We start from the raw sequence: 19,341 nt of genomic DNA, 5'->3' as shown, positions 1-19,341 counted from the left end.
AGATTTTGCACCATTTTCGTTCGTTTGGATAATCGAGCCTCATAAGCTTAAGGTATAGATATGTTTCGATTTCTAGCCTTTAATCAGGCTCAAGGATAATTAAGTTACTATCCGGATGTAAATGGGTTGATTGACTGAGTAGATTATAAATGGTCCGTAAACATACTATAATCAGACAAAATAAACTTAAACAAGCCAATAAACTATAAACGATTGATTATCGGTTGATCGCAACATTTGATCAATCCTAATCAGACGACTATCGAACAACTATCTTGCATCAAGACCGTCCAATTATTAATCATCCGGTGCTTGAGCTTAACAAATTTAATATTAACCGATGGGAAAGCTTCTATGCTTCAACTTCTTTCCGGCGGTCAAACCCCCAAACCATCTCCAACTCTATCCATGCATTGCATGCATGCAGCACGCTTGGAAAATATGGGGCAGCGTCTGGTTCAAGCAATTAAATAAGATCAACTAGTAAAGCCCATACGTGGACTAGTCACACGTACTCACCTTCCAGTTTATCCATGCATTGTACTTGCTTGCTAATCAAGTTGCAATTAAACCTGACGTAAACATATTTAACAATTAATTATATGTTGATTATTTTTTTTTATTAAGAATAATTTCATGCGTTTACACTGACCCATTGAGATAAATTTATGTCAATGGTTCACTATCTGAGGCACTTGGAAGGATGATGCAGCAAATTATACTATAAGATAGATAGTTTTATATTTAGATTAGCCACATATCAAATTTTAGAATTTAAACCATTCAAATATCCTCTTATGTATTAATATATGTATTTTTTTTTTCAGCTATTGGTGTATGCCAATCCACTCATTCATAGTTGCTGAAGTTTTAAAGTTTATTTTGCCACTTGATTCTCGTTCAGACTACAATTCGACATATTAGCATGCGACATTGCACCTATTGTTCCATAAAATTTGTGTTTTGATCTGATCCATCACGTGATAGATGCTTCGGCAATTGAAATAACTTTTATATATACTGAGGAAACTTTTACCTAGGGAAAAAGGTTCATTCCATGCCAACAATGTAGCTAGGGATGTTTTCCCATGTTCTCTCATATCCTGACCATGGTGGTCTCGCATTGACAGTTTCTCTCTACTGTAATCAGATGGGTGTTTAGTCGCTGAAACCATTTTCCCATGTCATGGTTAGTTTGGCTTGGAAGACTTCCCCACCTGTCGGCATGGGAAGCCCTCTCCCAACAATTAAATATTAAAGAGAGAGAGAGAGAGAGAGAGAGAGAGAGAGAGAGAGAGAGAGAGAGAGAGAGAGAGAGAATGCTGCCAGACTGTATGGCTTATGGTAGCACATCCATATTTTTATCTCTTTCTTCCTCGTATGAAATGACATATTTACCCCTAATGTGGGAGGAGACAGATAGACAAAGGGAGGCACTAGTGTACGTTACACAGCCGGACAACTATAGATGATTAATTACATTGAGAAAGAACACTACCAAACTCCATAGCATAAATTAGCACCTCCCCTATGTCAATCGCTCTCCTTCCTCCTATGAAATGATAAATTTATCCCTTATTGTGCGAGGAAGCAGATAACACATGCAGGAAGATGCTAATGTACTCTACGCAGCTAGACATGAATTAAATTGTAATATCCACCAACCCCCCCGCCCCCTTCTCTCTTCATCCCCCACCCTTTTCAAATTAGTTTTCTTATCAAACCAAACCAATGATGACTTCAACGAATCCATCAAGAAAGTTGAAACGTCGCCTCGTGTGGTCAAATGCCACGAGAGCTTAAAAACAAATTCCATTTTTTTTTAGTAGCATATCAATGATCAAACGCTACCCAATTTAGATTCTTCGTTTCTATTCATTCATGATTGTCGTCTTACTATAAATCCTATTCCTGCAACTAAACAGACACAAAAAATCAACCACCAACAACAAAACAAACCCATATATATATAATTCTTAAAAAGAGTTGATCTAGAAAACACCTCTGTGTCTTCTCTAGAGCTATTCTCTCTTGATTGTTTCTTCAAACATGGTTCCCAAGTTATTGGTTTTGCTTCTTCTTCTTCTTCCTCTTCTATCATGTTTGATCTCCATGTCTTCTGCAGATTTGAGCTCAGATATTGAATATTTGTTTGGCATGCAACGTATGAAGTTATCTGAAGATGGACAACAGGTTGATCTCAGCCTTGATCAATATAGTGGTTCAGGTTTCCAATCTAAAGAGTCATTCATTTTCGGAAAATTCGACATTTTAATGAAGCTTCCACCAGGAAATTCTGCTGGCACAGTCACCACCTTTTATGTAAGATTAGGTGATGATTAATTTGTGTTCTAATGTAATCCTGTTCATGGGTTTCTGATGATTAATTGTGTTGGTTGGTTTTTTTTGTTTGTTCTAGCTTAATTCTACAGGAGGTGAATGGCATGATGAGCTTGATTTAGAGTTCTTGGGTCATGTTGATGGCAGCAAATATATTTTGCAGACTAATGTCTTTACAAAAGGGGTTGGCAACAGAGAACAAAGGATTCGATTATGGTTTGATCCAACAACTGAGTTCCACAAATACTCTATTCTATGGAACCCCCACCAAATAATGTAAGCTTTCAAAATCAAAAGTTCTACAACACACACACACACACATATAGATATATATTCATAATGCTGAGACTCGGGAAGAACTCATCCTTGAAAGCATGCCATTAAGGAGATGATGCCCAAGTCTTTATGAATCTTCACATCGGGTTATTCACATCCGATCTGAGTTTATTGCATTCGTGTGAAACCTAAAAAAAAAAAACTGTTATCCGGGCAAGTGGCCAAAGTAATGGAATAATTCACTTCTCATTTTGGTTCACAAATACCCTCCTAGGTTTTAGTATCTTCTAAAATACACTTTTATAATTTTATTTCTTTAGCTACGAGCCCAGGTAGTAGGAAAGTTTTTGCAACCTAGGTAGCAGAAAAATTTCATCCAACAATCTCCCTCTTCGTGCGGGAGCACACATGATAATTGAGATCTTTCTCTAGGGATTTTCTCTATCCTCGGAGGCACTACAAATCTAGAATTGCCACACCTTGGTTCTGATAATACTTCTTGGGATTCAAATAAAACTCATCCTTAAAACCTAGTCATTAAGTGAAGTTAGAATGGCTACTTAATTATTACTGTAAAAATTGAAGTAGTTGCAGGAAGAGTAATAACTAGCTGAAAGATACTAATAGGGATCAGAATTAACAACAAATGATTTCTTCATTCATCTCTGTAGCATATCAGTTCTAACTTTTTTCTTTTTTTCACTTGAAGTTTCTATGTGGACGATGTTCCAGTTGATTTTTTCAAAGCTGGAAGAGAAGGAATTCCATATCCAAACCAACAACCAATGACACTATATGCAACTATCTGGGATGGAAGTTCTTGGGCTACAGAATATGGAAAAATCAAGCTTAATATGAGCTATGCTCCTTTCATTGTCTCTTACCGCGATTACGATGTCGATGCCTGTGTATGGACTGGACATGGCACAAACACCCTCTGTTCCAACCCAAATGCACCATGGAAGACTCATAAAATCACCTTCTTAGAGAAAGAGATGTTAGCACATATTCACAGGAAGTACATTTTTTATGACCACTGCACAAGTGATCCCTCAAAATATAATCCTGCAGAGTGTGCTAAGGGTCTTCTCCAGTAGAGCAGAAAACCATTTTGGTTATACATAGTTTGATTTTTTATTTTATTTTATTTGTTTTGAATTCTTTAATTGGAATATTGTGGATCTGTAAATGACCAAAGGCTGAGGTTTCTTGATGTGATATGGGTTTGAGTTGTATAGCTAGGGCATATATAAGGGAATTGGAGTTTATATAAGATTGTGAATGTTCTCTCTTTGTTTTTGGCATTTTTGGGTTGAGAATTGTTGGGAAGTGTTCTCATGCATAAAGGGTTATGTATACAAATTTATCATTTTTTGGAATTTAATGCAATTTAGAACAGATCTTGTTACCCTTTTAGTTTCCTAAGGTACTTTGTTGAGTCAAATATGTACATCAGGAAAGAGAAGAAGAAACCCTAAATATATTTTCTAGGGGATTCTAGAAGACAAGGTTGACTATATTGGAGTACGCATATCCTTTTTCTTACAGGTTATGGGGTTGCCATTTAATTTAAAGGAACTTAATAAAGAAGCTTCGACTATGCTGGGAAAGTGCCACCATTCCAGTGTGCACTAGAGATTGGATTCGCTGCCCGTGGGATCACTTGATAGTAGAAGTTAGCATGATTTTTATCCCACCTTTTATTATTTTAAAAATGAGGAAAGATATATTTGAAAGCGAAAAACCAGAGTTGTTAAATGTTAACTTGACCAGGTGATCACACGATCAATTTCTCCTTTCTGTTGTGCACTACATTGAAAATGACTATAGACTGTTATTTATTTATTTATTTTTTTGGTAAGTACGGACTGTTACGCAGACCTCTAATCAGTAGTTCTGGTAGGATTTTCAAGTTTTGGTCACAAACTGCATATTGCTTAGACAAACTCATTTTAATAATACTATTTTTATTATTACATCATATTTCCTATGGTCTCTCCAGATAAGGTCATCTTTACCAAGGTAAAGCCAAATCCATAATTGATCTTAAATCCTGTTTTTGAGTGAATTTCTCACTCAGGGGAGGTAACCCAAGACCCATTACCTAATGTTCAAATCATGAACACATATAATATATTAATTTCAAGTAATACACTAACATTATTGATATGTTCGGCAGTCACCGACCCTAGGAAAAATATTGCTAAATGGGCTGCTTGCATTATAAACAATGGTAAGTGTGTCTCATTACATGCCAATTATATGATGACAGGATAAGCTTTGGAGGTCAATGCTTGGCGCATTCTTTATGGGCTGACATATGCAATAGATGGAGGATTGAGAATAGAAAAGATTTGGAATGACTCCAAGGAGAAAGAAGAATTATTGGTTGAGGAGAGCACTAAATCGTGGCCTTGGAGCTCAATATCCTTTCTGTTCAATGGTCATACTATTTTGCTTAAAACCACTTTTTGGCTCAGGCCTATGCACAATATGGTCCTCACTACATAGAGTTTAGCCAGAAGGACTATGACCAATAAGTTTTTCATCCACAGCATTAACCATGGCATTGATGTTCTATCTTATATTCAGTAATTAATAAAGTTTTTATTTTCATTAAAAAAAAAATACTGTCTAGTGAAGTATAACTCTTCACTATTTACCATTTGGCAATATATGAATTAGTCCATCTGATACATGAAAATCAGTAATTAGGATGAACCCCCCCTCCCTTTTGTGTGTGTGTGGGTGGGTGTGTGCAAGTTAAGACTAACTTCAATAATTCACTTTTCCTTGAGGCTGTGTTTGTTAGCCAAGAGAAGAAAAGAAAAGAAATGAAATGAAAAGAAAATAATAAAAAAGAAAATAATAAAAAAGAAATGAAATGGTAAGAAAATAGAAAAAGTATGAGTATTTGGCTATGATTAGAAGAGAAGAATCGAAAAGATTTTGTATTTCTTGTATTTTTTACAAGATTTTTTTTTCTTTTTAGAGTAAAAGAAAACTTCACCATTCCCAAGGTGAATTTGGAAAGTTAAAAATAGAATATTCTCTTGGTGCAGGACATGCCAAGCACAAAAGAATTTCTTAAACCAAGAAAAAAAGTACAAATTTTGTACAAAAGAAATTTTGTAATTTTTCTTTTCTTTTCTTCTCTAGACTATCAAACACAGCCTTAATAAAAAAAAATGAGGTTTAATGCAAATAGGAGCATTTAACTGATGAAGGTTCTGGGTAAGGGTGTCAACGGGTCAATTTGGCCCAGTTTTGGTCTGGGTTGAATCGGTTTCACTATGGGAATTGTGAAATCGAACAAATCAATAAGGAAATTTTAGTTTTGATTTGATTTCGATGCGGTTTAATTTCAGTTTATAATCGAGTTGGTTTTGGTTTTTTGTCCGTTTTGAGTTTGATTTCCATACATTCTTATACAAAACTATGTAAAATTTGACTCTTTTTTTAATGATTTTTGAACTGTTTTCGGTTTTTTACTGGTTTAGTTTCAATTCTATTCTTGGGTTTTGAATTGATTCCAGTTTTAATTCCGGGTTCATTCGATATTCAATGCAATTCAATTTGGTTTTGAGGTTACAATATCCAAAACCAAAACTGGCCCAATAAGGCTCTGATTTGATTTAATCCAGGCTATTTTTTATTCTGTCTGACCGGTTTTACCTATTCGATTTAAGTTTTGACACCCTAGTTCTGGGTTAAATTCTATCAGCCTTCGTTTATATAAATATGCATAACAATGTTGTAATCTTCCATGCCAAGCATCATGGTAGTCAACATTACTACTAGAATTTCCATTAATAATATTATCAACATTTAGTAAAATAAACCACTGATGTTACTACTTTTTCCAACAAATATATATTCTTAGTAACAGCAGCCATGTAAACTTCAAATGATAATTTAAATTCTGGAAAAGCTTAGAAATGGCACGCTGCCTATTATTGGACACATGCAACACATCCTTCAGATTTATAAATTTAAAAATTAATTTCAGTTAACTTGTCTCTTTCCATAAACTAAACAAATTTCAGAGAGCAATTCAGTGCACGAGGCTCCAGCTACTGCAGGTCGGAGAGGGGCAAATTATGCAGCCTTAACCCCCTGCCTTTGGAATGAAGGCTATTTTCAAGTTTTAAACCTGTGACCAACATGTTGCAATAGCCTTATCTCATCATTTCTGACCAAGAGACCTACCTAAACCCATCCAAAGACCACAGGAGATGTGATGGGGGCAACTAAAGGAGTTCCAATCAGAACTGAATTCTTAAAAATGGCACATTAGTTGCAGGGCTCCCACAATTTCACCATCTTAGCACACAACGTCAAAAATTTTACTTCCATTACTGAAGAATCATCCAAGTCAATAAAGCAGAACAGTTTATACTTTGCATAAATGACTTGAAACAGATCATATTTGTCTCAGCAAGAATTGTAAATTTTTCCAGTGCATCAAAACACAAAAATTGATTCCACCTTGCCTTCAAGGTGCTATTTGAGCATTCTACATGGCTCCTGATTTTATAAGCGTTCAAATTATTTCAAAAAAGAGATTACATTTTCCAATTTTTCACAGAAGCCGGAAACTCCCCAACCATGACTTAGATAAAAAATGAATATACTCCAAAAATATCAAATAGGTATCAAGCTTGAAAACAGGTTTGTCAGCAGAGGGTGGATTTTATCAATCCATAACTGCAATGACTGCATCTACTACCTCTTTGGTGGTGCTGTCTCCTCCAAGATCTTTTGCTCGATGCTTGCCCTCTGAGATCACACGCTTCACGGCAGTCTCCAATCGATCAGCAAATGAGGGAAACTGGAGATGCCTCAGCATCATCGCAGATGAAAGAAGCAGGGCCACTGGGTTAGCCTTCTGCTGCTCCAGCAACTTATCATTCCCCACGTTACCTGCTGAAGCACCTTGCTCAAAGACAGCATGATCAGCCCCAACATTCCCTGCAAAACACCAAAACCCAAAGTAATGGAAGTTTTTAAAAGCCAGGATAGAGAAATTAAGAAACAGGAGAAAATCATGAAGGAAGAGATGCATATGTGCACAATCTTTTACAGAAAAAACCTTTAATTTCTCAAGACCAATTAGTTTTCAAAGTAATTTCCCTCCACATGCACGAGGATGAAAGGTACCAACAAAATCAAATTATCAGTATCTTATAGTACATGAAATAAATGTACCTGATAAATAGGTCAAGCAGTAAAACACAATTGACTTAAACTTGCCTTACTAGAGATAAAAAGGATAAATCAATTTCTAAAAAACCTTTTATTTTGGGGAATTAGAACAAAAAATTAAATAACACAAATTTTGACATTAAGACTCTGAGGACAAAATAATAAAGTCCAAAAGTAACCATTCACAAGTGAAAGCATCTAAAATCACAGCTTGGAAAGAGAGTCATAAAAGAAAAAGAGGAATACAGAGTGCATCAAATTTTTAACAGCCTACCCCCAGGCATGACACCAGTGCCTCCAGCTATACCTGCTGCTGTATTCGCCACTAGGTTACCATAAAGATTGGGAGTTACCTGTAATAAATAAATAAGCATGCATGAACTACATATAAAAATGTTGGAGAGTACTACGACCAACAACATCAAAATAGAGCTATTGAGTTGCCATTAAATAAAACCCTAATTAAAAGTGATCTTGCAGAGCATGCATAAATTCAAGAAGACCCACAGAGGTTAAAAAAAAAACACCCACAAAGGAGCTCATAAAATACAACTGTGAAGATTGACCGGTTTTTAAATACTGACGAATCAACATACTCAGGGATTTGCCCTCATACTCAGCCTCTTATTGCAGAGCTACCTGAACCGTTGAATGGAATGGGACGGCTTCCCAGGTAGGTACCCAACTCATACCCTGGTACCCCAATTCTAGTAAATACTCATTCATGACAAAAGTAGGAGCACATAAAAGTTGCCCGCTGAACAAATCTGCTGTACAACCTATCATATTGACGACTTGGTATACTCATTCATGACGAAAGTAGGAACACATAAAAGTTGCCCGCTGAACAAATCTAATGTACAACCTATCATATTGACCAAAGTCCATGGAACCTTCAAGCACTAGGTGCACGTTAGAGAACCACCCCCCCCCCCAAAAAAAAAAGTCAACATTAGAGAGCAGTCCAGAACAACTTATAGCCCTCCCAATGTGCTTTTCTGTATCCTATAGATCTATTTCCCTTCTAATTTGAGTCAAGTTTGTAAATGACTTGCAATGTCCTTAGTCTAAGTTTCATTCGTGACTTCAAAGATCAAAGCGGTAAATAAGAAAGATTGACCACTTAACACATTAATGACCAAAAAAATTAATAATTAAAAAAGGACCACTATCCAGCATATGCTGACGCCAGGCAGCTAAGAAAGAAAATTTTCCAAATCAGAAAAAATAAAAGAGGAAGCACTTTGTACACTTAATAGAAATGTATATAAAAACGGACCAAGTTTTCCTAAGGCCACGGTGAATGGGAATCACAACCACGTACAATAGGAGGGGAGAGGTGGGGAGTGATGGGGGTCACATCTGGACCGTCCCATCATTCAGCAATCGGTGAAGGAAAACTGTCCCATAAATATACTTCAGCTTTCACCTTAGAAGCAACTTTATAAGTTGGTCCCAGGGATGAAGTACGGATTTTTTTCAGCATTCGATAATGGTATTTGCTCTAGTATTATTATCCCATTAATGATAACAAATCAAAGCAATTCTCCAGTATGATACATAATACTTGAATACTTAATTGTGTTGTTTTACTTGAGGGAAAATTCTACTTCACAGCCCTGTAAATATATAACTTCCCTTGATGGCCCACAACAATTTGCCACGTGATAGAAGGATGTGGAAAATCCAACAGTCGCATAGATAATGGACGACCTTGATAGGCCACTTGTCAAATGTCAGACTCAAATTCAACCATATACACTCCCATGTATTGGCATGCAACCCCATGTATATTCATTCACGTCAACGGAACTCCGTCCACTACAATGCACTCTCACAATAACCTGGATTTTTGAAGCTCTATTTTGCCACAGGGGAAACTCCATTTTGGCTGAAACTTGGCATGTGAGCAGGAGACCCAGAGGTCCACCTGTTCACAAATTTGCACCCATCTAACATGCCATATGGCAGATTTTGGGGCCAATAAGATAAGCTTATCTGGTCAGGCCAACCAAATATATTTGTCCCTTAAACCACATATTCTTTTATTTATAAATTGCCTTTTTTCTTTTCTTTTTTCTTTGGAGGGAGGGGGTGGTTCGTAAATCCAAATCTCAGATAAGCTTATCCTATCAGTCAGCTGTCGTCCAGGCAACCTGCTGGAAGTCTCAGCATTAGATCATGCTAGGTTTGCCTGGACCTTCATTCACCATCTGGTTCCCTAGGCCTATGCACCACACCTTAACAACAATCTTCGTAAACATATTCCTCCATAAAGAAAAAGCAATCTGTTAAGAGCGCGTTTGTTCTTTAAAAATGGTTCTGCCGTTTTTTCTTCTATTAGAACAAAAAAACAGAATATTGTGTTTGGTGTGTGTGTGTTTCGTTTCAGTGTTTTTAAAACAAAAGGGAGAAAAAAAGGAAAAATGCCCGATTTTACTAAACACCCAAGAGCCATTCCGTCAGGGGTGTTTCGTTTCAAGTTGAAAGAAATTGGAACTATCATTCCCGATAGTTCATTATGTCCAGTGGAGTTCATGCATAGAGAGGAGAGGAGGAGCTCGCCATCTCAATTGCAGGTAAGAACTTCGCCTCTTCTTCTTCTTCTTCTTCTTCTTCTTCTATAGGGTTCTAACTTCTTTCTTCTTCCTTCTATTCTAAAACCGCTTTCCCTTCTTCATCTACTGTAATGACATTCAAGGGTTTTCGGACCTATTTTAGGGCTTTTTTCGACTATCTTAACCGATTCCAGATTCCAGAGTAGCGATCGATTTTGGGGTTCAGAATCTTTGACCTTCAACGTTCTGAGGAGGAATTTGTTCGTAACCCTAAGATAGCTGATACAGAGAGGTAACGGTTTCTTCTTCTCTTCTGAACCTCTTCCCTTTCTTCTTCTTCTCTAATCGCAGAGCAATTAAATCGCGATTTTTGCTGTGCCCTGTGAAACCCTAAACTATGATTCAGTGATTTTTTTTTTTTTTTGGGAACATAGAGCTCGGATCCCTCCTTGGACCAATTCGTCGACTTCTTCACCTGAGAATCAGGTACATGTTCTTTATCCATTTTATGTGATTTTTCAATGGCTGTATGGTGTACACCAATTTTTGGTAGCTACTTTGTTGGTGGATTTTATGTAATTACTCTATTAATTCAGTTGGTGGATTCCTTTTTCAATGGCTGTATGGTGATGCTTCTTCCTTCTTTTATCCGGCTTAAGGATGGACAGAGTTCCTTGCAGTTTTCTTTTTTGATGTAAACCTCAAGTAAAACTAATGTACTATAGCTTAATTAATGAATCTCTCTTAGATTTATCCCATGGTTTTTTCCTTTCACAATGATAGGGTTATTTGGATGGCACTAAAAGCACTAGTAGTTTGGATTGTTTAAACCCTTTTACAACACTGGCCCCAATTTTATATCATCAAAGTATATGCTTCTGTTTGTTATGGTTAGAACAGCAGTTGGACTGGTTAAACAGCCCACTACTACACTGGTTCATTTACAAACCAAGTATAATTATATTCCATAGCAGATGCCATAATCTGGTGTTTCTGTTGTTTTGAAGATCGATGGGTGGCTCTTGGGTCGGCTAAAACTTTTCCGGACTCTCTTCCAATATGGCTTGAAAGGGCAATGGATGATCTTGTTGTGTAATCCTCCTCTTGTATAAATAATGAAGGACGTGTTGTGAATTTTTTCAGCTAAAAAGTTGTAATGAGAAGATACACAATGAATGGTTGCTAACAATTAGTTGAACTGCATTGCAGCCTTGCTACTTATGGGTCTTATTAGTCATCCTACTATTACAGGATAATAGATTTCAGCTTCTAAACATAAGCATAAAGATTTCTCCCATGACAAGCCATACTGGCATGCCAATTAAAGAAGATAAGAAGAAGTCTTGGAAAACCAAGCCACCTGACAACCAAAGAGGATATATCTCAATCATAGTTCATTCTTTTTGTTTTTTTGAGTCTATCTATCCCCCTCTAGTGATGTTTTTGGTTGATGAAATGGAATTGATTTAGATATCATAAAATGTCTATTTTTATCTTTTCATTTCTTTGCTTTCCCTTCTTTCTTCTTGATGCTTAGGCTTCCTTCTTGTGCTTTATAGAGTCCCCCCCCCCCTTCCTTTTGGTGAGGATTGGATCTATGCTTTATACATTGCTTACATAAATGATGATGCTTTGTATGATTGTCATCGAATGAATAAATAGTTTTTTTTTTCTAACTTTTTATGCTATCTTATAATGTTAGCTATGTCTGGAAGTAGTATCCCTATTGTTAAGTGGTCACAAGTTGAGACCAATGTTTTCATTGATGCAATGAAAAAATCTGTTAAAAAAGGTCACAAGTCCGGTAATACGTTTAAAAAAACTGGTTGGACGGAGATTATATCCCATTTTGAGAATGCCTTAAAGCGTAAAGTTGGAAGAGAGCAATTACGCAACAAGATGAACAAGTTGAAAGGAGAGTACCAACAATTCAAGAAACTCCTTGACACAACTAGATTTGGGTGGAACTCAGTGACAAAATCAGTCACAGTTGATGATGAGTCCGTATGGGATAGGGCAATACAGGTACAACAGAGCTCACTAGCTACTTGAATTATTTCAAAATTAGAGTGTATAAGTAGTACAGATGATTTATGTGATGACTGCTTACGCAGACAAATCCAACGTGGACGAAATACAAGAAGCATGGATTATACTACTGGCCAGATTTGAGCATGATATTTGGGGATGCCTATGCAAGAGGAAACTTGGGGGTTGACCGCTGAAGATTTGGATGAACCCGATTATGACAATGCCATTGATAGTGAGCATGTACTTGAGACCCCTACTACCCCAATGCATTTAGGCGTGGATGACCACTTCCAGTAGGATACTCTAACCCAAACCACCACAAAGCGAAATCCTGATAGAACACCCACAACACGAAGGAAAAGGAGCGCCACTCAAGGACACTCCCACGTCCAGGACTTGTATGGGAAGTATTTAGCTATGAAAATTGAAAAAGCATCGAGTACTTCTGCTACATCTCCTGTTCGTGGTGGAGAAGGTTCATCTGGCCTTCGAGATTTTAGTGTCAGTGTGTGTGAGGTTGTATTGTCCTCCATACCGGATCTGTCAAAGGAGACGTACTTACAGGCTGCCAGTCGTATATGTGCTGATCCAAGTTAGAGGGAGTTGTTTGTCTGTGCGGATCCTATCAAGAGGACTTGGCTTTTAAATGCGTTGGGTTAGGGAATGATTTTCTTGGAAGGAGCTTGTTTGGTTGTCTGCTACATCTCAGATACAGTTTGATGTTTATGTCTTAAAGTTACTTTGGATGGTTTTTTTTTTTTTTATCAGTACTTTGGATGATGTGTAATCTGTTTTTTTGTTTTGTTTAGATACTTTATATATGCTTTTGAACATGGATGTTTGTTAAAACAGTTTGTTAGAAGTGTGTTATGTTATGCAGTAATTTATTTGAAATTGATAAGTAGTTGTCAATTTGTTGCAGTTATATCATATGCATTAGGTGACACTTCAAGCGATGAAGAAGATATGATCCTTCACATTGGTTTGGAACTACAGAGACAGTCCATATATACTAAGGAACCATGTAGGGATAGTATATTTCCGGGGGCTGTCATGATGCATGAGGTATTGAATGGACATGCCAATAAATGCTACGAAAAATTTAGGATGAAGCGTCAGGTCTTCTAAACCTATGTGATTATGTTAGACATAGTATTTTAATATAATGTACTTCTGTAATTATTGTATTTTTTATGTAATTATTGATATTCATAAATATATATATATATATATATATTTCTGAAACTAGTTTAACCAAATGCCATAACTATCGTTTTTCTGTTTTGAAACTGTTCTAGAAACAGATTCACCAAACACCATTTTTTTGTTTAAAAACGGCGTTCCGAAACAGAAACTGAAATTTTCGTTTCTGACACGAAACAACAGAAACGAGATTAAACGCAGCCCAACTCTCTACTAAAGGCCTAACAGACTGAAGATCTGCACTATTTGACTTCTATATTTATTCATTGAAGAGATTCATAAAAAAGAGATTTCCCATTAGAAAACCAACTAATAGCATAAACTGGACTCCTACTTCTGACAACAAGTAGAGACAAGTCTAGTACTGATAGATTTATTTAAACCTCTTCTATCCAAACACCAAATTAGAATAAACTATTAACCTAAGACACGACCTTGACACTTGACCAAATAAAGGAGAATTACAATTAAACCCTAATCACTTAAAAACCACCATGTGAAACTCCTACCATCTTATAACAGTCTCCATAGTTGTCTAAATGACTAGCAACCCAAGGCGTTGGAGGGGCAACTAAGAGAACCAAGGCGTCAGAGGGGGCACCTAGGTGAACCCCAGCTGAGCAGTATATGTAATATAGCAATAAAAATTTTATGCAATTATGCTTATATACAACATAGAAGTATATCAATGAAATAAATATAATTATGCCAGTAATTATCTAATGTGAGAAACCAACATGAAATAAACAAAGCATAGAATATAAACAACAAAACAATAAACATAAATCAAAGTAAACTCATGAAGTGTCGAGAAACTGATATCATATAAGGTGTGCTGTCACAAGGCTATAAGGCGGTTGCCTTTTTTGCATAAAAAACAAGGTGTGTTGTCGCCTTATACCCAAGAAGGCGCATGGACGCCTAGGCGCCACCTTGACAACTATAATAGTCGCCATTACGAAACTAACAATAACCCTTTTTGACAAATCAAAGCCTTGCAATCTATTCTAGAATGTTCCTGCATCATATTTTCACTTTGGGGCTCACATTCAGGGTGTGGAGTTATCATGGTGGTTTTGTGGTTAGATATCAGATTTTATGATGTGAGAATGGAAATTTGTGAAAGAGTTTCGTCGCCTAGTCAATTGCTTCAACCATTGTAGAGAAGCCTAAAATACCCAACCCAAACCTTTAGTGCCTTTACTGAAAGAGCATCATAAACCTGTCCCAAAAGCACATCAACTTCAATCCTCATGGTTATATTAATCAAGCATTCCTCTTAAGGAGAAAAAAGAATGAAAGACAATTATCCAGGACAAATTTGTCTTTGCACCATTCGTCAATTGATTGCTCCAAAAGAGAGCATAACATTGTCTTAGACAACAGAATGCCAACAACACCACATGGATTCAAAAATATGAATGGGGAATATTGCATCCCAAAGTCCATCCGAATGTGAGTATTAACTCACCCAAATATAAAAATAACAACAATTTTACAATATCAAAAAGAGTAATTATCTAATTCAATCCAATCAGAGAGAAATCAAGTGACAGAAGTCATAAAAGATCAAGATGGATAGAAAAATACAAATAGGATAAAAATACTTTGAATCATTAAATGACAAACCATGACATCAAATTGCTCTGGCTTTGAGACAAGTTGCATGCAGCAGTTGTCCACAATAATCTCATTGTACTTAATTCCCGGATATTTTGTTGCTACCTCACGACAAGATTCTAAGAATAGACCATCTGCAAGTTTCATAATGTTGGCCTTGTGCACAGCAGTCACTGTCTTCCGGTTGTTTAAGTATGCATACTCAAAGGCATATTTGGCAACCCGCTCCGAGCAGAACTTTGTAATAACCTAACAGAAGGTCTAGATGAGAAAGAGAAAAAAAAAAAAAAAGCAATACCCAACCAAGCAGTCCTACAGAAACATTTCTGCTAAACAACAGAAGGAAACTTGAAGAAGAAACAATCAACTAACAAATGAAAATGGGAACACAATTAGTGACCACAAATCCCATCTAAAAATTTACAGCAAGAACAAAGCAATGATCAGCAACCTCACAATGCAATCCGTTTGGCAGTTGTAGAATCAGCAACCAAACAATACCGCAACCTAACAGGAGGTTAAGGATACTCTCTCCGTATGCCATATTGAAAATAAAGGATCTTCATAAGATTTGAATTCCTGAATTTCATTTTCTTATTATGCTTTACACACTAACCATATTCCAAGTAATTTACTTCTTGATGCATCAATGCCACAATCCAAAATCCAAAGATGGTGGGGGGGGGGGGGATCAAAGCTTTCACCTAATTTTTTGATAGATGAAAGATGTCGAACAAGTTTCAGAGGAACAGTTACCAGCTATGTTTTTTGAAATTTATGATGTCATAAAAGCTTCTATAACTTACAATAAATCCAAATCTATTCCATTAGAAAAGTATGAAACCTGCTTAAGAATGTATTATGGCCGCAAATGCTATTTTTCAAAAATAGTGACATTCTAAGTTTATGCATCTACTGTGGAAATATTATGTACGCCATGCTTTGCACTAGACCAGATATCTGTTATGCAGTTGGAATTATGAGTAGGTTCCAATTTAATCCAGGACAAGAGCAATGGTCTGCAATGAAGTGTATCTTCAAGTTAAACAGGATCAAAGATTATTTGTGTATGGTGCGGACCATTTGTCAATAACAGGTTATACGGACTCAAATTTTCAAACTGATAAAGATGATAAGGAAGTAAATTCAGAAATGGTATTTACATTAACTAGAAGAATTGCCAGAAGTTGACTGCTGACTACATAGCGTGCCAATGTATCCATCGCCAAAGTTACTGCTGAAAATCTTTCAGATCCCTTCACCAATGGACTTATTCAGAACATTTTTTTACAGGCATATTTAAAAACATGGGCTCAAAGCATGTAATACATTGGCTTTGATGTACAAGTGGGAGATTGTTATCAGATATTGTGATGTATACATCAAATCCAAAATAAAGAGCAACCCACTGTACAAGTCAACTGACTATAAATTATTTATTTAAATTAATTTATATTTTCTTTATATTGGTGGTAGTGTGTCCAGAGGTATGACATCAAGTATTCGCGACTAGGGACAAAGTTAAGCTCTTTGTTTGCATGGATGCCGCATTGTGTGTTCTTGGGAATGGAGATTACAAACACAAATGTGGGTACACTTTTTTGTGTATCAGAGTCAATCATTTGAGACTCAACATGGTTTACTATCAGAAATTTAATGTAAATGGAACCTTGTTATAATTGTGTGGTCCCCTGAGAGGTCTTTATCATTGTAGATCGACATGGTGTACTTTAGTGTACATATGTTTTACGCCTACATTCAATTGACTATATACATCACTCTATTGGGTCCACTGTGTTTGCTTGTGGATGAAAGTGACGCTCAATAAGCAATCCAATTCCCGTGCAGGGGAATATCTCAAGAAAGAATCTTGAACTTGATTGGGAAGAAATTCCAAGCTCGATGATTTATTTGTCAAATGTTTACAAAGAATTTATGAAATTATTATATTTAACAAACATTTAATCACGTTGTTTTGTTATCCAATCAGTGATCAGGATACTTTATATTCGTCGTTCAATGGACTAGGGTGGTGACAGTAATTTAATCCCATGCCTTGAGGTCCATGGTGAGATGTTGTAAATTGGAGAGAGTTACATGTAATTTTTTTTTAATCAATTATGAGTTTTATGGCTAGTAACAAACTAAGGTGCACTTATGTACAATTAACATAATTACACGATTAAGTATGACTCAGTGTATGTTGTCTTAGTGTACGACCCAATAGGATCCCACCACTTGGCACTAGCATTTCTAAGAGGAAAGGAATCAGACTAAGGCTAAATAAGAGCCTTAAGAAGAGAGAAATTATTCTCATAGCTCAAAAATTTGAGAGAAAAGTCTCTCCCTAAATCCCAGAACTCTCTCTCTCTCCAAGAGTTGGTGATTGCCATTGTTAGAGGAAGAATTCCATCGCATTCTCCATCAAAGTGTTGGTGGAGATTGATTCCTACTTCTACGGGTTCACCCCATACTGTAGAAGTAGGAAGCAATCACCACCCAATGCTTTAACAGAGAAGAACACAGCAGAATCCTCCCTCAAACCATGGCAATCACCAATTTTTTGGAAAGAGGAGAGAGAGTGCGCAATTTTTTGGAGAATCCTTTCTCTCAAATATCATGAGCTATGGAATTTTATCTCCCTTTCCTCTTTTTAATAGCTTGATTCCTTTCTCTTTTTGTAGAACTACTAGTGACAAGTGGTGCTATCCTATTGGGTTGTACACCAAGGCAGTCTACACTGAGTTACACGCAATCGGCTAATTATGTTTGGTAACCTCAATGATTGGACAACAAAACCATGTGTTAGATCAAACACCAAGAAACACGAATAATAAAGAGACAATAGATCCGTACGACAGAGATTTAACGAGGTTCATACACCAGGGTGGTGTGTTACGTCCTCCGGCGAATAAGAAGATGATTCACTATGCAGAAGAGAAATTACACCCTAGCAGCGACGAGGAAAAACTCGTCCTGAAACCCTAGCTGCATGAAAACCCTGGAATACAATGACTTTCTCAACAAGCAACAGTACATTATATATACTCTAAATCGCGGGTCGACCCATCGGGTCCGGTCGATCCGGCCAACCCCTCTGCTTCCATCACAGATCTCAGAAAATTTTCCATTCAAGTCGCCACCAAAATATGTCGGATCGGGTCAATCTTCAAAACGGGTCAAGAATTCGAGACAAACTTAACACCATGCAGGTTTGTGAACCGAACCTCGATAGATAAGGTCATCCTCAAGTACCGAGTACAACCCTCAAAGTCTCAAATCGAATGGACTAACCTCAATGAAGCTGAATCAAATTATATGGGGGCCGTTATATCACCCGGCAAAGAACAAGTTCGATCAGAAAAGTTGTTTGCAACAAAGATGTATAAAAGAGTAATAATAGAGTAAAAAGAAGGGAAGAAAAGGTAAGGGAGAGAGTTAGGAACAAGTAGAAAGAACAATGGAAGGATTGAGGGAGGAATCAAAACTAAGAGAGAGAAAAGAAGATCAGAGGAAAGAGAGGGATATACAGCTCTTGGCAGCCATCAGTTTCAACTCCAAAAAAAAATCATTCCAGATCATCGAGTCCTTCATTATGGCATGTATTTAAAGACCTAAAACAATACTAATCCTTAGTTTTGTTTTAGGTCTTTAAATACGAGCTATAATGAAGGACATAAGAAGATAAAGACATAAAAAATTATACCTCTAATTATCCCTACGCCCAACTGCATCACTCCATTTTGGGCTTGATTCCGCATTCCCCACACAGTTTTGCCAAGTTAAATAAATCAGCATTATAAGTTTATAACCTTCCAGTATATGACAGCTTTCGTCTTACAGGCTTCTAGTTTGCTTTCATGTAATAAAATTCATTAGTTCAGAGAGGCTGGGAAGAAACAATAAAAAATTGATAGCAGGGCTAAAGAACAGGGGGAAATTATAAAGGAAAAAAAAAACACACACATACACACACACACACACACACACACACACATTCTTCCGTGGAAACATCTATCTTCAAAGTAAAGAACCAAAGCAACAAAAAACCTGAATGCATTTCCTGTAAATCCATCAGAGTCACGAAACTGCAGGAATCACATTTACC

General features: G+C 36.7%; 2 protein-coding genes across 10 annotated transcripts in view; one reads left to right on the top strand and one right to left on the bottom strand.

Annotated features, from left to right (window-relative positions):
- The first annotated feature begins 1,928 nt into the window (after window positions 1-1,928).
- LOC122088200 (xyloglucan endotransglucosylase/hydrolase protein 24-like) lies at window positions 1,929-4,020 on the top strand. The gene is made up of 3 exons (XM_042657386.1): window positions 1,929-2,322; window positions 2,420-2,616; window positions 3,326-4,020. Exons 1-3 carry the CDS (start codon window positions 2,050-2,052, stop codon window positions 3,711-3,713), a joined length of 858 nt encoding a protein of 285 aa, XP_042513320.1. The 5' UTR covers window positions 1,929-2,049; the 3' UTR covers window positions 3,714-4,020.
- Window positions 4,021-6,995: 2,975 nt separating this feature from the next.
- LOC122089084 (isocitrate dehydrogenase [NAD] regulatory subunit 1, mitochondrial) overlaps window positions 6,996-19,341 on the bottom strand; it is a 20,093-nt gene continuing 7,747 nt past the window's right edge. For 8 of the 9 annotated variants that reach the window (XM_042658529.1, XM_042658530.1, XM_042658533.1 and 5 more), the window contains 3 exons: window positions 15,243-15,482; window positions 8,096-8,174; window positions 6,996-7,587 (listed from right to left, as the gene is read on the bottom strand). In XM_042658529.1, the coding sequence (XP_042514463.1) occupies window positions 7,313-7,587; window positions 8,096-8,174; window positions 15,243-15,482 (594 nt within the window). In that variant the 3' untranslated portion in view covers window positions 6,996-7,312. The remainder of the gene's footprint in view (window positions 7,588-8,095; window positions 8,175-15,242; window positions 15,483-19,341) is intronic. The other variant, XM_042658532.1, reaches the window with a different exon arrangement.

The sequence above is a fragment of the Macadamia integrifolia genome, chromosome 9 (assembly GCF_013358625.1).
Source record: "Macadamia integrifolia cultivar HAES 741 chromosome 9, SCU_Mint_v3, whole genome shotgun sequence".
Classification (NCBI taxonomy): domain Eukaryota; kingdom Viridiplantae; phylum Streptophyta; class Magnoliopsida; order Proteales; family Proteaceae; genus Macadamia; species Macadamia integrifolia.
This window is presented reverse-complemented; position numbering and strand designations above follow the sequence as displayed.